The sequence below is a fragment of the Aotus nancymaae genome, unplaced genomic scaffold (assembly GCF_030222135.1).
Source record: "Aotus nancymaae isolate 86718 unplaced genomic scaffold, 86718_ANA_hifiasm-v0.15.2.pri h1tg000012l, whole genome shotgun sequence".
Lineage (NCBI taxonomy): Eukaryota > Metazoa > Chordata > Mammalia > Primates > Aotidae > Aotus > Aotus nancymaae.
The window spans coordinates 30,222,455-30,242,038 of NW_026988423.1; the positions used below are offsets into that span (position 1 = coordinate 30,222,455).

Here is a 19,584-nt window from a genome sequence, read left to right on the forward strand (position 1 = left end):
ACCATAACATATTGCAAAAAAAGTAGCTTTATACAAAAACATGAATAGTTCCTAGAATGCATACTGTATGATTCTATTTACATCAATATTTAAAACAGGTGGCCAGGCATGACTGCTCATGCCTGTAATTCCAGCACTTTGGGAGGCCGAGGTGGGCGGATCACCTGAGGTCAGGAGTTTGAGACCAATCTGACCAACATAGCAAAAACCTGTCTCTACTAAAAATACAAAAATTAGCCAGACATGGTGGCGTGCACCTGTAATCCCAGCTACCGGTGGTGGTGGGGCAAGGGGGCAGGGGCTGAGGCAGGAGAATTGCTTGAACCCTGGAGGTGGAGGTTGCAGTAAGCCAAGATCATGCCACTGCACTCCAGCCTGAGCAAGAGAGTGAGACTCCATCTCAAAAATGAAAAATAATAAAATAGGCAAAACTATAGCGCAGTTTTAGTTTTGCACTATAAAACTAAAACTACAAAAGAAAACAATGGTTAGAATTCATAAAAGAAAGAATAGTGTTTCCCACCAGATGAGGAAAAAAGAATGTATTTAGAAAGGACCCCTTGGCATGGGGAGTTTTCTGTGGTTTGAGCAATATTCAACTTTCTGACATGGTTTATAATTACACAATTTGCATTAAAATAGTTTAAAATATCAATTTAAATCTTATACCTTTTCTGGTATGTGAATATTTAACCAATATAAAAATCCCACACCTATGCGTGTGCATGCACGCGCGCACACACGTGCACACACACACACACAGAGGAAATAACAAGGGAGAAACTTCTTGGACAAACTGGCCAAGGACAGTCTTTCTGAACACAGACAGATCTAGAGAAAGACACTTTACAAGTATGTAGTAAGCTCAGCAATATTGGCAGCTACGTGCCTCCTTAGGTGCCCTGGCAGTTTGAGAAGAGGTCTCTGGGAATGGCCTTCATGTACTTGTGAATTTACCATGCAAAGTAGGGAAGGAGTCCCTAATTCCTCCGTAGCTGAATTCTCAGGGGGATAGCTAGGTTTGTTAGTACAAAATAATAACATCCGGGACTTTTTATTTAATCTGCAAACTACAATAGGAACAATAAATAAATTATTGACTGCATCACTCTTGAGTCCCAGACCTCCCTTCCTGGTCACTTCAACGTCCAGGATATCTTCTCAAACCTTTGGTATAATAGAAAGATATTACCTGGGGAATTGTCAACATACTGAGATTCTGAGATTCACAGAAATTCTTAAGAGATGGAAAGTTTCATGGTAGCAAAGAACGTACACAGAAAGGCTCCCCAGAGCCATAAAGCCTCCGATAAGCTCTTTCTTGGATCTGCCCATATTGTCTGAATATTTCCTCCATTTTTCATGTCCCTCAAGAGGATAAATTGACTCTGATTTCATCTAGTTTGAGTCACCTAGAGCTATGCTGTTCACTTGCCTGAGGGAAAAGGGACAGACTATTCTGATCTGACTGTTCCTTTAAACCCTGACAGAACTGTCCCCTCTCCACACAGTACTAGTGTAAGTCCTATGGTTTTGGGGAAACTCCAGGAGTCTGGCCACTGGTGCTGCAGTGAAACAATAACTGTGGTTCATCTGGTTTACCCTCCTCCTCATAGGTAGGGACCACCTAAACTGAGATCTCTTTCCTCAAATCCTGGTACTCACCACTAGCCCAGTTTACATATTCAAAATGATTATTACGTAAAATCATCTCAGTTACCAATGAACCTCAGGATATGTTGCTGTATCCCCTGTGAAGCATAGATTTATTTCTTTTAAAATTAATAACTGATTGGAAGGTGAATTTCCATTCAAAAACACCATTTTTATTGATTTGCATGATAACATTGGAGATGCAAACTAAAAGTTCTTGACCATGATCTAAACATCTTCTAATCACACACACAGAGACATAACTAAGTACCTCATCAGTTCCAGAGTTGAGGTATAAGCCAGGGCTTACTCTTCTGGACTAATTGCATCTCCAGAACTCTGTGTTGGAGGGGAGGGGATCGTGAATAAAGGGCTTTACAACTTCCAAAGGGTTCAAAGTAATAGGGTGAAAGGGATTCCTGAATACTTTTTGGCCATGGGTCTGGAATTTATGACATAAGCAGAATTTGGTGGTGGGGGGGTAACAACGCAAAAAGGTAAAAGGATTAGAGGCACAAAGAAAAGGAGCAGAGTGAGACTCAGTAGGAAAATCAGGTATTAGGGCCACAAGGCTAGGGAGTATACATACATTTGAGGAGATTTTAGGAGTAAGTCGATAAAGGAGTTCAAATATAAGCAAGGAATACAGGTAGATCAGTAAAAATCATTGGCTGGGAGGAAGAAATTTCTGCTGTGGTATAATAATATTATGGAAGTGTAATTAGGTAAGGAGACAGTTTCTGACAGGTCAGAGGAAGAGAACATTTCTTCCTATCTCATGGGTCCCGTTAGGCAAATAACTGTGGGATTCCTAGAAGGAAAGAAGGGGACTTCTCAAAAGGCAAGAGAAAGGATTGTAAGATGCAAGGGAAGATGTTAAATTTCAGGGAAAGGAGAGGAAGGAAAGGAAGACTTCTGCCAGTGAATATGCAGAACACAATCAGTGCTGTCGTGTGCGTGTGCGTGTGCACCCACGTGCGTATGTGTGCACAAGTGTGTGTGCAGTACATCAATACTTCATGGTGTTACTTTAAAACTTAATCAGGATAGTCAGTGCCAGGTCAGCAGTTAGTACATAACTCTCTTCCTCTGTGCGTGAAAATGCCAGTTTGATCTTTTGGCATGTAGTAATGACCTCCAAAATATCATGAATCCAAAAATCTTTTTCATACTCTCCTCATGGGAACCCTCTGTATGCCTCTGAGCCTAACCTTTCTGTGTCCTCTTCTCCAGTCCTAGAGGTATATATTTTTAAAGTCTGTGTTCAGCCTTCTTTTTGCCTTTCTGCATTCCAATGATTTGTACTTATATATTCTCTCAGTTTTAATACATGTCTTGGTGTAGATGACCCTCAGTTCTACCCATCCAGCCCAGCTTTATCCTTGTGTTCTTTCACACTATGGTATAGTGAAAAGACCATAGAAACTGCCATCAAAAATCCTGAGTGGTAGAACTGGAATAAATCAGTTTCAGGATTGACCTAGCCATTCCCCCTGCCTCCAAGTTGCCAAGAAGAGAAATTTCAGAGTCATTGATTTCCCTAGGAGCAAAGTGTGCCTTCCAAGAACTTCCACAGCGTCTCCACCCCTAACCCTTCCCAGGGAAGCCCAACCTTGCAGGTGTATAAATAGGCGCTCTTGAAGCTTCCTGTTGTAGCCTGGCCCTCCCTCTTTCCAAAATGGACAAATCCATCCTGCTGGAACTCCCCATCCTGCTCTGCTGCTTTAGGGGTGAGTTTCTAGGGTTGACAGTTGAAAGTCCTGAATTTAGAAACAGGCGAGAGCACCCCGACACGAGCCTTCTTATGGGAGTCCTGTGGTAACAGAGGCATGATGAGCTTCTGCTCTAATGCTATGCCTTCTACCTGGGGTATGTCATGTCCTCACGACCTTAACTAAAGCTCTTCTCCCTTCCTTTATAGGGGGGAAATAGGCAGATTAGAGAGGAAGTTAGTGGATTTTCATAGAAGCTTTGAGATGGGTTTGGAAAATGAGGTCTGTAGACAGTGTATCTTTTTTTTTTTTCCAACAGCATTATCGGGATCACTTTTACAGAGAAATGCTGCAGGTGAGTAGAAATAGATAAGTGATATGAGAAAGGAAGGTCTGAGGGAGGGGAGATGAGTGGCGTGAGGTGGAAATAGACCTTGAGTTCCAACACTCAATAACCTCTTCCAGCAGGACAGAGCTGGGATGGGAGCTGATTTTAGGTTTGACAAAGTAAAGTTAGCTTCAACCGACAAGGCCAGGAGTGTCAGTGAAGGGCAAGGAAAAGAGAAAGGAGGAAGCGGAATGCTGGCTTTTCAGGTGTTACTTGGCCAAATCTAAAGCATGGCAACTTTAGGAATTTCAGGTAATTGTCCCCATTGTCAGATTCCAGGCACCCACAGGTAAGAGTGCCACATAGGGTCAATTAAAAAGAAGGGAATAAAGCAAAAATCCATGTGCATTTATCTTTCTCCTTCTGGTCTGTGCTTCATCCTATAGGAATGGGTAGATGAATCTGAGAATCCCCAAAAAAGTGAAGAGATTTAGAAGGAGAGAAGAGGTACAGAGGTGCCCAGTAGGTGACTAGGCATTAGAGGGACAGAAAGGGTCTGGAATGGCTCCAGTTTAAGAGTGCAGGATGGACCCTGAAGGGCAGATTATAAGGACCCTATACAAGAGTAAATCTCAGGCAAATTTCAGGTGTGTTTTATTTCTCTTTGCCAGTACAGTCAATGAAGTAGTTGTCATGGAAGATAACTATCCTGGTAAGTATGAAGAGGACCTGTCTGATCATCTCAGTCTTGATAATGTTTCCCTTTTTCTTATTCCTCCACCTTTCTTTCTCCTCCCATTTTTCAAGCTAAAACTCCTGAGACCATAAACCCCAGCCACTCTCTTGGCTTAGTGTATTTTCATAGAGGCAGATGTTCATGCTTGATGGGCTCTGGCAAAGCCCTCTGGCTCTAGGCAGACTTCTAACCCAAAAGGAGAGACGGGTTCTTTCATGGTAGTGCCATCTTTTCTCACTTCTCTTTCCCCACTCTCCTACCAAGTGATAGAGATTGTTCAGTGTAGGATGTGCCACCTCCAGTTCTCAGGAGAAAAGTGCTCCAGAGGAAGAGGAATATGCACAGCATCAATAGAAGAGTCCTGCGTGTTTGGGAGGATTTCCAAAAGTAAGTACTGGGTGGAGGAAGTAGACAGGGACATATCGGCCGCGGCAGAAATGGGGGGCCTTACTTTACTTTTACTATGGGCAGTCTCACGCCTGGGCTGGCTATTTTTTCACCCTAGTCATATACCATAATGGAAATTAGATGGAGGTGGTCACTAAGGAGGGTGGGGCTCTACAGCTAAGGAATTAGTATGTTAAGAAGCCTGAAGAAAACAAAGGAGAATAAATCGAGGTGAGAGAACAGGCATAATCTATGCCCAATGGGTAACAGTGAGTTGCTGAGATGGGGCAGGGGCTTTTGATCTTTGTGCCTACCTGGGCTTCCCTCATCTGTGGAAACAGAAGGGTCAGAGTCATCAGTAGACTCTGGCTGAATTGCTCTGGATGGTAAGACAAGGCATCATGATTTCTCTTTTTCCACCCTTTGTGCTAAATTATCTCTTGGCATTTATAACCCTCACTTAAACCAGTGTTGAGATTCTCAGTAGAAACACCCAGCTTTGGCAATCCCTGAATTACTGCTCTCCTTACTGCCTACCCCCAATAATCATTTTAGGCTGCTCCGTCACTGCATTTCTTTTGGGAAGCTCCAACTTGCAACATCTTCCAGTTCTTTACATTTGAATAACGGAGCTTTGAACTACACAAGGTTGTTCTTGTATGTTGGTGTGGTCTAAAGAAAAGGTTTTTTGCAGAAGTTTCATGGCCAGCCTTTCTGATCTGTTTTTTCTTCCTTCCACAGGGGATGGTACTCCCTTGTTAATCTTCATGGGCTGCCAAAAGAACTGTGCTGATGTAAAAGGCATAAGGTGGAGTGTCTATTTTGTGAACTTCAAGTGCTGCAGGGGCTATGACCTTTGCAATGAAGACCTTTAGAAGTCGATGGTTCTTCTGTGACTCCAATTTCTGGGTGAGGTTGTTGCCTCAGCCTCTTCACAATGACTTTCTAAACACACACACACACACACACACACACACGCTACAGAAGATGATTGCAAAAACGTCTCCACTTTCTGCACATGAATGGAAAATCCCTCTCCTTTTCTACTCTGTGTTGCCCCTTAAAATAAGTAAATAAATAACCTTGAGAGCAAGAACAAGATCAATATATCCTGCAGGTTGCTACCAACCCTAGCACTTTCACTTTATAACCAATTTGCCGGAGGAAAAGGATAGATGAATTTTGAAAAAGAATCCCTTCCTCTCTCCCCTGCTCCTGTCCTTCCTTCTGTGGCAGGGCATTTTAATATTTTCCAGGTTTTTTTCCTCTCTGTGTTATCATTCTTATCTCATTGCAAAGCACATAACTGTGGCCTGAAGGGAGGGGGAGTGGCAACATCAAAAGAAGCGGCTCGAGTCTTCTTGGAGTTTGTTCATGAGCGCTGATCCCAGGGTGAGGAGAAGATTGGGACATAGAAAGGAAGCCGCACCAGAACCATGAACAGAGAAAGACTGTCTACCTTTTAGAATCAGACTCTGTTTGGGGTTGTGGTTTGGAGAATAAAAGCAGGTGAATAGAGATAGCGCCTGCATCCTGCTTCCCTGGCAAACTCATGAGGAGGCATCAACCTCTCGACAGGGAACAGCTTCAGGACACTTCAGGATACTTCCAGAGGACAGAACCACCAGCAGCCACACAAATATTCCCACGCCTGGAGCATGGCACGAAGGAAGCTGAGAACTGTGGGGTCTGAGGAAGCCATATTAGTCTGGCCACTAGACATCTCATCAGCCACTTGTGTGGACAGATGTCCCATGACCCCAGATGCCTCTCCCACCCCGACCTCTATCTCACACACACTTGAGCTTTCCACTCTGTATAACTCTAACACCCTGGAGAAAAATGGCAGTTTGACTGAATATGTTCCCAAGGGTAGAGGCTGATTTCTAACAAAACTTGTAGAATGAAGCCTGGAAAGAGTGATGAATTATATTACATCATGTAAATATAATAATAAAGAAAGATATCTTCTTTTTTTTTTTTTTGATGGAATCTCCCTCTGTCACCAGGCTGGAGTACAGTGGCACTATCTCAGCTCACTGCAACCGCTGCCTCCTGGGTTCAAGCAATTCTCCTGCCTCAGCCTCCCAAGTACATGGGACTACAGGCACACACCACCACACCCAGCTAATTTTTCTTGTATTTTACTAGAGAGTGGGTTTCACCATGTTGGCCAGGATGGTCTCGATCTCCTGACCTCGTGATCTGCCAGCCTCGGCCTCCCAAAGTGCTGGGATTACAGGTGTGAGCCACTGCGCCTGGCCACTACCTTTCTTCTACACCCAAATTGTGTTTTCTTCTTTCTCTCTCCTCCAAACCCTTCCTAATTCCTTTAACAAACATGTATTCAAAGCATACTATGTTCCAGGTACTGCTACACCCTGGTATGTATACAGCATCATAATCCCTATTCTCATGGAGCTTAGACTAACAGGAGAGACAGATCTTAAGTAAATAATAGTAACAGCTTCCACTTATATGGCAGTTACTATGTGAGAGGCACTGTTATAAACCCCTTTTTATCTTCTGACTCATTTACTCTTCACACAAACCTGAGAGTCATACTACTCCCCATGTAGGTCAGTCAGAAAACAAAAACATCACCAATCATTTTTACAGAGACTTTAAAATTAAGAATGTTAACCAGGTATTGGAGGACACAAAAAGCCAAAGGAAGATATTGAGTTAACAAAGACAGAAATTGCAAGAAGTCACTAAAAGCTGTAGGTCTAGGGAAACACAGGGAAAATGTTGGAGGGCCGTACTTCTAAGGTCTAATTAATTAATTTAATTACTTAGTTAAATAATTAATTAGTTTAAAAGTGTGAGGGAAGGATCCCTTGGAACTGGGACCCAAACATCTCAGGAACAAAGGGCCTCCCTGAAGATAAAATGCAGACCTCTAGGGAAGGGGTGCTGTTCAGATGGTGCTGGCATCTCTGGGGCACCAGGAAGCTGGTTCTGAAAATATAGGGGGAAAACCATGGAACAAAACCAACTGTAGCTCTGAAGCCAACTGCCACTGCCCAGGTGAAAAGCCGGCGAGAAGAAGAGAAAGCAAACAGGACAAGTGCTTCTCTTGTCCAGCCTGCCCGTCTCCCTCCAGCACTCCCTATTGGCAGAATTTAACAAGGATCCAGCTTGCAAAGACCACCATCATAAAGCAGAGCATAGAAGTGTGAACTTAAAACTGAGAGGCAATCATTTAACAACCAGCTTAATCACACCTTCGGCCATTCAAATCTGTACACACCTTTTTATAAGATTTGGAACTCTATTGAACAAGAAAGACAACTTTATGCTTTTGCCTAATGAGATGCATTTATCCTCCATACAAGTAAAGGCACTCTTATTTTTTCTCTAAATAAGGACACAGAGTCCTAAAGTCATCTCTATCTCAGAGCAATATCCTAGATATTCATTTCCACGCAATGTTAGATATTCTTGAAATCCAATCAATTCCACCTGTCAGCTACTGTCCATAATTTTTATGTAGAATAATAGATAGAGGAAAATGAGAAGAAAATATGACAAGAAACGAAAAAGATATGCCTAGATACCCAGTGTTCGTGTTTTTTTAACTGCTAATGAGGCTGCAAGCAATATTTATAGCTTCCTTCTTCTGCTACCAAGTCTACATTTTGTTTTCCTCAACTAGACCCTCATGGGGTCAGCGTTATCTATCTGATGGGATGATGAAAATCTTCCTTCTTGAAAGATTCAAATTTTCAATGGCCTGGATTTTTTTCAGTTTCAGAGCTTTATATTTACTGTTACTGGACAGGAAGAATAAAGTAGCCCTTCAGAGAATCTCCTGTATTCCTACCTCATTGTGCAACACCTATGCAATTCCCTTTTAACAATCAGGATCAGTTTTCTCAGCCTGTAGAATAACCTCTGTGCTTGTATTGTGGCATGGAGGCATCAGGAACCCAAAATAGTCTTAGCGTTCAAATCACCTAAAGTATTGTTATTTTCCCTAGTGGAAGCATTTCTCCCTTGGTAACTAAGACTTCCAAATGAGCAAAAATCAAAGTTGCAGGAATAGGAGAATTTATTCCCACTTCTACATCTTGATTCTTGGACTTGTGTACTCTGACTATGTGAAAAGCAGGAGTATATATTAGTTCTGATTATGAGCATATACTGCATTCTACTGTATAATCTAATCTTTTCGGAGTGTTTTCCCCCAGCTTATCGTTAAACTGAGATTTCATTGGACCAGTTATTCCATTATTCCATCAGGCTGGTTGCTTCTGATGATGGGGTGCATGGTAAGATAAATGATTTCCATTGGCATGAACATATTGCTATACTTCTTTGTGGTGAAACAAGTTCCTTGGGTGGAAATAATTCTGTGTTGAGAACACCTTGATGGAGAATAAAGCATTACCTAAGTCTGCAATTAATGGTGCTGGCAGAAGCATTATGAACAGAAACATCCATATCCAAAATATCTGTTTACTCCAATGAGGATAAATTCTATCCATGATGGAAGGGGCCTAATGCCAGCCAAGCTGTTATCAACTAGCTGTAAATTAATGTAGATCTGTCCAGACTAAATGAATGAGACACTCCTGATTGGGATTTAATGCTTGGGCAATCCATCTCCCAGTTGTTGCCAGAATACCCATTTGTAAACACCAGTTTCTCCTGTCTCAAAGCAGTTCGTTATTAAACAGAAATCTAAGAGGCCATAGATGTGTAATGGAAGAGAGGAGGCAATGGAGCAGAACTACCTGCTCATGCAACTAACTTGTGCTGTCCTGGCTGGCTTCAGCCTGTTCTCTTGTTGGCCTCTTCTCCTTAGTGGCAGATTGCTATCTTACACGCCCAATCTATGGCTTCATGGCCCAGAAAACCCAGTTCATGATGGGCAGCTCAGGTCTCATGATTACTTGATGACCCATTGTCAGAGAAACTGATTATAGAAGATTAAATTACTTGCCAAATGACAGAGGCAAGAGTCAAACTTAGGCTGCCTGTCTCAAGTCTTTACTCTTAATAATTATGCACAAATAACTAAGAACTATGAAACATATAGGAAAAAATACAGGGTAATAAACAGAAGACAATGCTCACTGGGGTTTTAGGAAAGCTCTTTCTGAAGTGACATTTAAGCTTAGGGCAAGAGGGAAATGGTGAAGAGCAACCGTGCACTAAAAGGAACTTCCTTCCAGGTAAAGGGAACAGGAAACCACCTGAGTAAAGAAGTTCCCTTCATGGCCCCTTCCTTCGAGTGTTGTTTCAGTTTTTTTTCCCTGAATTCAGTGGTTCTCTTTAGCCCTTTAGAAATCATCATGGCCCATGGGTTTGTTGTTCTGTTTTTGTTTTTGTTTTAAGGCACCTCTGCCTTAGGTTTAAGATTTGACTTTCTATTTTGGAGGATAGTAAACTCTTTCTTCATACACAGACATATGAGATAATAAGAACAGAAGGCAGACTGGGCATGGTGGCTCACCCTGTAATCCCAGCACTTGGGGAGGCCAAGGCAGGGGGATCGCCTGAGGTCAGGAGTTTAAGACCAGCCTAGCCAACATGGTGAAACCCTGTCTCTACTAAAAATACAAAAATCAGCTGGGCATGGTGGCACATGCTTATAGTCGCAGCTACTTGGGAGGCTGAGGCAGGAGAATTGCTTGAACCCAAGAGGCAGAGGTTGCAATGAGCTGAGATTCCGCCACTGCACTCCAGCCCAGGCAACAGAGCAAAACTCTGTCTCAAAAAAAAAAAAAAACCAAACCCGAAGGCAGATTATTTGGCCCCCATGAGATGAAGATACAGCATGATCTCTCTCTCTCTCCTAAAGTCAGCCCTAGAGAAGCTCTGAAACTGGGTTTCTATGTATCAATAAAACCATGAGAAGTTCTTGCAGGAGATGATGTACAGTTGTCTGAAGCAGTGTGTTTGTGGCGGGGTGAGTTGAGTGGGAGGTGGCATTGTTGGCCATAACCTCAGTGTATTAGAAAGCTGTTTAAATTCTATGTTCACTTATCTTCTACATCTCTGTGGGACTATATCACCTGTTACTTCAACACAGAAATTGACATGGCCCAGACTATATTTTTGGTGCAAGCGTACAGGGAATATTATCAGGTCAGAAGTTACTAGGCTGCTCATTTGAAAGCCCCAGTTGTACATTACAGTTTAGGAAAACTGCCTCGTTCCAGTGCTACTTCTCTTTAAGGGTTTAATGGTAAACCTCTACTGAAACAGTTGTTTGATAATATGTATGCAAACGGGAAATACTGTTTCACAGTCCCTGGAAACTACTTCCTTAGGCTAATTCCTTCCCCAAGGAATTAGCTAAAGTTTCCCTTTGAACTCATCAAGACTATTGGATAAGGATATGGTGTCCTAAAATCCATTATCAGGTGGAGATTTTGATAACCCTGGAGAAATAGAAATCCACAAAAAAAAGTTATAAAATGAAGAGTACAATTATGCTCAAAAAAGCACTAAATTGGTGTACTAAACCGTATGTATTATCTGAAGCCAAATTATTAGAAGTAGGAATTCAAAACAAGAATGAAAATATATTTAAAGATAATTAAAAGTACAAGTTGAAACAAAAATAATCAAAAAGAGATAGGTGGGAATATTTGGTCTAAAGTATAATCAATAAAATAAAGAACACAATAGATGGAATATTAAAACAGATCTTAAAATACGAACAAAGATAGACAGTTGGAAGATCAGAATGAGGATATCTTCCAGAATACAGTAAAAAAAATAAAAGAGGACTTAGGTGGGAGATTTTTTATTATTCATTCAATTTCCTCATTTATTGATCTATTCATATTTTCTATTTCCTCATGATTCAGTCCCAGGAGGCTGTATTTTTTTTTTAGAAATTTTCAATTTTCTCTGGATTATCCAATCTGCTGGTGTGATTGTTTATAGTAGACTCTTACTAACCTTTGCTTTGCTGTAGTATCAGTTGTAATGTCTCCTTTTTCATTTCTAATTTTTTATCTTTAAAACAAACCCAGTTTTTTTTTCTCATGCTTTTCTCATTGATTTTTTTCTGCGTTTTTTCTGGTTTTTATCTTATTTATTACTGCTCTGATCTTTATTATTTCCTTCTGTCTACTAACTTTGGACTATGACCATAGAACACAAAGTTTACAGAATACAAGTTAGAGAAATAAGAGAAAACATGCATATATTGAGTGTATGAATACCAAAGACAATGACAAACCTCTAAGCACACCCAGTGAGAAAGAGCCATGCGTCTACCAAGGAAATTATGCATAAAGGGAGAAGAATGAAACACCAAACTTCAAGCACCTGAATAAGGAAACTTAGAACATTCTTCAGAAAAATAGTTCTGTTTAAGTATTATTTCTAGGGTAGCACATTATTAGTTAAAATAGCCAGTTTCATAAAAGATTGCAACAATCCTTGATGTCTGGGTATTTAAAAGACGCTTTTAGTAAGGAAAAAACAGAAGTAGAAGATATATTTTTACACACTGCTCTGCCTAGATAGGAACATAAGAATGATACTTTTGAATATTTTCAGTGTACCTATTTACCAAAAACTGCTCTATAACAGAAAATACTATGTGTTTTATGCAGTTGTAGAATATTTTCTCATTCTTATCTGTTTTAACCCTTTTGGATTAACCTAATATTTCATTTATCTCCCCTAATAGTTCTCAAACTATATATTCTTTTAATAATTCTCTTATTAGTTATAATTGAGGTTTTATAGTCTACCTTAAATTAGGGCATTTATCATATAATTACTAATATTAGAATTTTGTAAGAGTTTGACTCCAGGTTAGAAAAGAAATGTTTTGGGTGGCTGGCCAGACAGCTAAATAGTAGCAGCTCCAGTCTGCAGCTCCCAGCAAGACCAACGCAGAAGGAGGTGATTTCTGCACTACCAACTGAGGTACCCAGTTCATCTCACTGGGACTCGTTAGACAGTGGGTGCAGCCCACGGAGGATGAACAGAAGCAGGGTGGGGCATCACTTCACCTGGGAAGCACAAGGGGCTGGGGAACTCCCTCCCCTAACCAAGGGAAGCCATGAGGGACTGTGCCTTGAGGGACTGTGCTTTTCAGCCCAGATACTATGCTTTTCTCATGGTTTTTGCAACCTGCAGACCAGGAGATACCCTTGGGTGCCTATACCACCAGGATCATGGGTTTCAAGTATAAAACTGGGTGGTTGTTTGGGCAGACACTGAGCTAGCTCCAGGAGGTTTTTTTTTCTGGTACCTCAGTGGCACCTGGAACCCCAGTGAGACAGAACCATTCACTGCTCTGGAAAGGCGGCTGAAGCCAAGGAGCCAAGTAGTCTTGCTCAGTGGGCCCCAACCCCACAGGGCCCAGCAAGCTAAGATCCACTGGCTTGAAATTCTTGCTGCCAGCACAGAAATCTGAAGTCGACCTGGGATGTTCAAGCTTGGTGGAGGGAGGGGCATAGGCCATTACTGAGGCTTGAGTAGGCAATTACCCCCTCACAGTGTAAACAAAGCTGCCAGGAAGTTCAAACTGGGTGGAAACCACTGCAGCACAGAAAAGCTACTGTGGTCAGACTGCCTTTCTAGATTCCTCCTCACTGGGAAGGGCATCTCTGAAAAAAGGGCAGCAGTCCGAGTCAGGAGCTTATAGATAAAACTTCCATTTCCCTGAGACAGGGCATCTGGAGGAAGGGGCAGCTGTGGGCACAGTTTCAGCAGACATAAATGTTTCTACCTGCTGGCTTTGAAGAAAGCAGCAGATCTCCCAGCATGGTGCTTGAACTCTGCTAAGGGACAGACTGCCTTCTCAAGTGGGTCCCTGACCTCCATGCCTCCTGACTAGGAGACACCTCCCACCAAGGGTTGAGAGACACCTCATGCTCTGGCTGGCATCTGGTGGGTGACCTTCTGGGACAAAGCTTCCAGAGAAAGAAGGAGGCAGAAATCTTTGCTGTTCTGCAGCCTCTGCTGGTGATACCCAGACAAACAGGGTCTGGAGAGACCTCCAGCAAACTCCAGCAGACCTGCAGAAGAGAAGCCTGACTGTTAGAAGAAAAACTAACAAACAGAAAACAATAATATCACAAAAAGCATGCCCACACAAAAACCCCCTCCAAAGGTCATCAGCATCAAAGATCAAAGGTAGATAAATTCACAAAGGTGAGGAAAAAATAGCACAAAAATGCTGAAAATTCCAAAAACCAGATTGCCTTTTCTCCCCCAAAGGATCACAACTCCTTGCCAGCAAGGGCACAAAACTGGACAAAGAATGAGTTTGATGAATTGACAGAATTAAGCTTCAGAAGGTGGGTAATAGCAAACTCCTTCAAGCTAAAGGAGCATGTTCTAATCCAATGCAAAAAAAGCTAAGAAGCTTGAAAAAAGGTTACAGGAACTGCAAACTAGAATAGCCAGTTTAGAGAAGAACATAAATGACTTGATGGAGCTGAAAAGCACAGCATGAAAACTTCATGAAGCATACACAAGTATAAATAGCTGAATCAATCAAGCAAAGAAAGGATATCAGAGATTGAAGATCAACTTAATGAAATAAAGCATAAAGACAAGATTAGAGAAAAAAGAATGAAAAGGAACAAACAAAGCCTCCAGGAAATATGGGAATATGTGAAAAGATCAAATCTGATTGATTGGTGTGCCTGAAAGTGATGGGGAGAATGGAACCAAGTTGGAAAACACACTTCAGGATGTTATCCAGGAGAACTTCCCAACCTAGCAAGACAGGCCAACATTCAAATTCAGGAAATGCAGTGAACACCACTAAGATACTGCTCGAGAAGAGCAACCCCAAGACACATAACTGTCAGATTCACCAAGGTTGAAATGAAGGGAAAAATGCTAAGGGCAACCAGAGAGAAAGGTCAGGTTACCTACAAAGTGAAGCCCATCAGATTAACAGCAGGTCTCTCTGCAGAAACCCTACCAGCCAGAAGAGAGTGGGGGCCAATATTCAACATACTTAAAGAATTTGTAATCCAGAATTTCATATCCAGCCAAACAAAGTTTCAAAAGTGAAGGAGAAATAAAATCCTTTCCAGAAAAACAAATGATGAGAGATTTTGTCACCACCAGGCCTGCCTTACAAGAGCTCCTGAAGGAAGCACTAAATATGGAAAGGAAAATTCAGCACCAGCCACTGCAAAAACATACCAAAATGTAAAGACCAAAGACACTATGAAGAAACTGCATTAACTAATGTGCAAAATAACCACCTAGCATCATGATGACAGGATCAAATGCACACATAACAGTATTACTCTTAAATGCAAATGGGCTAAATGTCCCAATTAAAAGACACAGACTGGCAAATTAGATAAAGAGTCAAGATCCATTGGTATGCTGTATTCGGAAGACCCATCTCATGTGCAAAGACACACATAGGCTCAAAATAAAGGGATGGAGGAATATTTACCAAGCAAATAGAAAGCAAAAAAAAAAAAAAAAAAAAAAAAAAAAAAAGCAGGAGTTGCAGTCCTAGTCTCTTATAAAACAGGCTTTAAGCCTACAAAGATGAAAAAAGACAAGTAAGGGCATTACACAGTGGTAAAGGGACCAATGCAACAAGAAAAGCTAACTCTCATAAATATATATACACCCAATACATGAGGACCCAGATTCATAAAACAAGTTATTAGAGACCTACGAAGAGACTTAGACTCCCACACAATAATAGTGAGAGAATTTAACACCTCACTGTCAATATTAGATAGATCAACAAGACCAAAAATTAACAAAGATATTCAGGCCTCGGACTCAGCTCTGGACTAAGCAGACCTAATAGACATCTACAGAACTCTCCACCCCAAATCCACAGAATATACATTCTTCTCAGCACCACATAGCATGTATTCTAAAATTGACCAAATAATTTGAAGTAAAACACTCCTTAGCAAATGCAAAAAAAAAAAAAAAAAAATGGAAATCGTTAACAGTCCACAGTGCAATCAAATTAGAACTTGGGACTAAGAAACTCACTCAAAACTGCACAACTGCATGGAAGTTGAACAACCTGCTCCTGAATGATTACTGCATAAATAACAAAATTAAGGCAGAAATAAATAAGTTCTTTGAAACCAATGAGAACAAAGACACAATGTACCAGAATCTCCGGGACCCAGCTAAAGCAGTGTTTAAAGGGAAATTTATAGCACTAAATGTTTACATCAGAAAGCTGGAAAGATCTAAAATCAACACCTTAACATCACAATGAAAAGAACTAGAAAAGCAAGAGCAAACAAATTCAAAAGCTAGCAGAAGACAGGAAATAACTAAGATCAGACCAGAACTAAAGGAGATAGAGATACGAAAAGCCCTTCAAAAAGTCAATGAATCCAGGAGCTGGTTTTTTGAGATCAACAAAATAGACCATTAGCCAGACTAATACAGAAGAAAAGAGAGAAGAATCAAATAGACACAATAAAAAATTACAAAGGGGATATCTCCACTAATTACATAGAAATACAAACTACCATCAGAGAATACTATAAACACCTCTGCAAATAAACTAGAAAATCTAGATGAAATGCATAAATTCCTGGACACATAGACCCTTCCAAGACTAAACCAGGAAAAAGTCGAATCCCTGAATAGACCAATAACAAGTTCTGAAATTGAGGCAGTAATTAATAGCCTACCAACCAAAAAAAGCCTGGAACCAGATGGATTCACAGTCAAATTCTACCAGAGGTACAAAGAGGAGCTGGTATCATTCCTTCTGTAACTATTCCAAACAATAGAAAAAGAGGGACTCCCCCTAACTCATTTTATGAGGCCAACATCATCCTGACACCAAAACCAGGCAGAGACACAATAAAAAAAGAAAATTTCAGGCCAATATCCCTGATGAACATCAACATGAAAATCCTCAGTAAAATACTGGCAAACCGAATCCAGCAGCACATCAAAAAGCTTATCCATCACAATCAAGCTGGCTTCATCCCTGAGATGCAAGGCTCGTTCAACATTTGCAAATCAGTAAACATAATCCATCTCATAAATAAAACCAAAGATAAAAACCACATGATTATCTCAATAGATGCAGAGAAAGCCTTCGATAAAATTCAACACTTCTTTATGCTAAAAACACTCAATAAACTAGATATTGATGGAACATATCTCAAAATAATAAGAGCTATTTATGAAAAACTCATAGCCAATATCATACTGAATGGACAAAATCTGGAAGCATTCCCTTTGCAAACAAGCCCAAGGCAAAGATGATCTCTCTCACTGCTTCTATTCCACAGAGTATTGGCAGTTCTGACCAGGGCAATCAGGAAAGAGAAAGAAATTAAGGGTATTCAAATAGGAAGAGAGGAAGTCAAAATGTCTCTGTTTGCAGATGACATGATTGTATATTTAGAGAACCCCAGGATCTCAGCCAAAAACTCCTTAAGCTGATAAGCAATGTCAGCACTCTCAGGATACAAAATCAATGTGCAAAAATCACAAGCATCCCTGCACACCAATAATAGACAAACAGAGAGCCAAATCATGAATGAACTTCCATTCACAACTGCTACAGAGAATAAAATACCTAGTAAAACAACTGACAAGGGTTGTGAAGGACCTCATCAAGGAGATCTACAAACCACTGCTCAAGGAAATAAGAGAGGACACAAACAGATGGAAGAACATTTCATGCTCATGGATAGGAAGAATCAATATTGTGAAAATGGCCATACTGCCCAAAGTAATTTATAGATTCAATGCTATTCCCATCAAGCTACCATTGACTTTCTTTACAGAATTTGAAAAAACTACTTAAAATTTCATATGGAAATAAAAAAGAGCCCATATAACCAACATAATCCTAAGCAAAAAGAACAAAGCTGGAGGCATCATGCCACCTGACTCTAAACTATACTACAAGGATACAGTAATCAAAACAGCATGGTACTAGTAGCAAAATTAGATAAACTAATGGAACAGAACAGAGGCCTCAGAGGCAATGCCACACACCTAAAATCATCTGATCTTTGACAAACTTGACAAAAATAAGCAATGGGGAAAGGATTTCCTATCTAATAAATGGTTTTGTGAAAACCATATGCAAAAAAAACAGAAACTGGACCTCTTCTTTACACCTTATACAAAAATTAACTCAAGATGGATTAAAACTTAAACATAAGACCTAAAACCATACAAACCCTAGAAGAAAACCAAGGCAATACCATTCAGGACATAGGCATAGGCAAAGACTTCATGACTAAAACACCAAAAGCAATTTCAACAAAAACCAAAATTGACAAATGAGATGTAATTAAACTAAAGAGCTACTGCACAGCAAAATAAACTAGCATCAGAGTGAACAGGCAACCTACAGAATGGGAGAAATTTTTGCAATCTATCCATCTGACACAAGTCTAATATCCAGAATTTACAAGGAACTTAAACAAATTTACAACAACAACAACAAAAACAACCCCATCAAAAAGTAGGTGAAGGATATGAGCAGACACTCCTCAAGAGAAAACATTTATGCAGCCAACAAACTTATGAAAAAGCTCATCACCACTGGTCGTTAGAAAAATGCAAATCAAAACCACAGTGAGATATCTCATGCCAGTTAGAATGACAATCATTAAAAAGTCAGGAAACAACAGATGCTGGTGAGGCTGTGGAGAAATAGGAACACTTTTACACTGTTGCTGGGAGTGTAAATTGGTTCAACCATTGTGGAAGACAGTGTGGCAATTTCTCAAGGTTCTAAAACCAGAAATACCACTTGACCCAGCAATCCCATTACTGGGTATATACCCAAAGTATTATAAATCATTTTACTATAAAGACATATGCACACATATGTTTATTACATCACTATTTACAAAAGCGAAGACTTGGAACCAACCCAAATGCCCATCAATGATAGACTGGATAAAGCAAATGTGGTACATATACACCATGGAATACTATGAAGCCATAAAAGAATGAGTTCACGACCTTTGCAGGGACATGAATGAAGCTGGAAACCATCATTCTCAGCAAACTAACACAGGAACAGATAACCAAACATTGCATGTTGTCACTCATAAGTGGGAGTTGAACAATGAGAACACATGGACACAGGGAGGGGAACATCCCACACTGGGGCCTGTCAGGGGTCAGGGGCAAGGGGAGGGAGAGCATTAGGACAAACACCTAATGAATGCGGGGCTTAAAACCTAGATGACAGGTTGATGGGTGCAGCAAACCACCATGGTACATGTATACTTATGTAACAACCCTTCACGTTCTGCATGTGTATCCCAGAACTTAAAGTATAATTAAAAAAAAAAAGAGTTTGATTCCATTCACTCCCCTCTCCTCCTTGTACTACTACTCTCATTGTTGTTTACTGTGGTAAAATAACATAACATAATAACATCTTCCATTTTAACCCGTTTCAAGTGTACAATTTGGTGGCATTAAGTACATTCTAAATAGTCCCTGGAAAGCATCTCCTTAGGGCTAATTCCTTCCTTACTCTTTGAACTCATCAAGACTATTGTACCAGGATCCGGCCTTTCTAAAATCCATTATCAGGTGGAGATTTTTATAATCTTGGAAAAATAGAAATCCACAAACAAAAGATAATTATAAACTGAAGAGTATAATTATGCTCAAAGAAAGCACTAAATTAGTGTACCACACAAACAACTGTTGCCACCATTCATCTACAGAACTCTTTTTATCTTGCAACACTCTATATCCCTTCAACAATTCCTATACACTTTTTCTATCTCCAACCCCTGGCAAACAGCATTCTACTTTTTTGTCTCTATGAATTTGACCATTCA

The 19,584-nt window shown here is 40.5% G+C and overlaps 1 protein-coding gene across 1 annotated transcript; it reads left to right on the forward strand.

The window, feature by feature from the left end:
• The first annotated feature begins 3,331 nt into the window (after positions 1–3,331).
• PATE1 (prostate and testis expressed 1) lies at positions 3,332–5,691 on the forward strand. The gene is made up of 5 exons (XM_012470658.2): positions 3,332–3,383; positions 3,685–3,720; positions 4,370–4,405; positions 4,694–4,816; positions 5,558–5,691. Exons 1-5 carry the CDS (start codon positions 3,332–3,334, stop codon positions 5,689–5,691), a joined length of 381 nt encoding a protein of 126 aa, XP_012326081.2.
• The last annotated feature ends 13,893 nt before the right edge of the window (positions 5,692–19,584 follow it).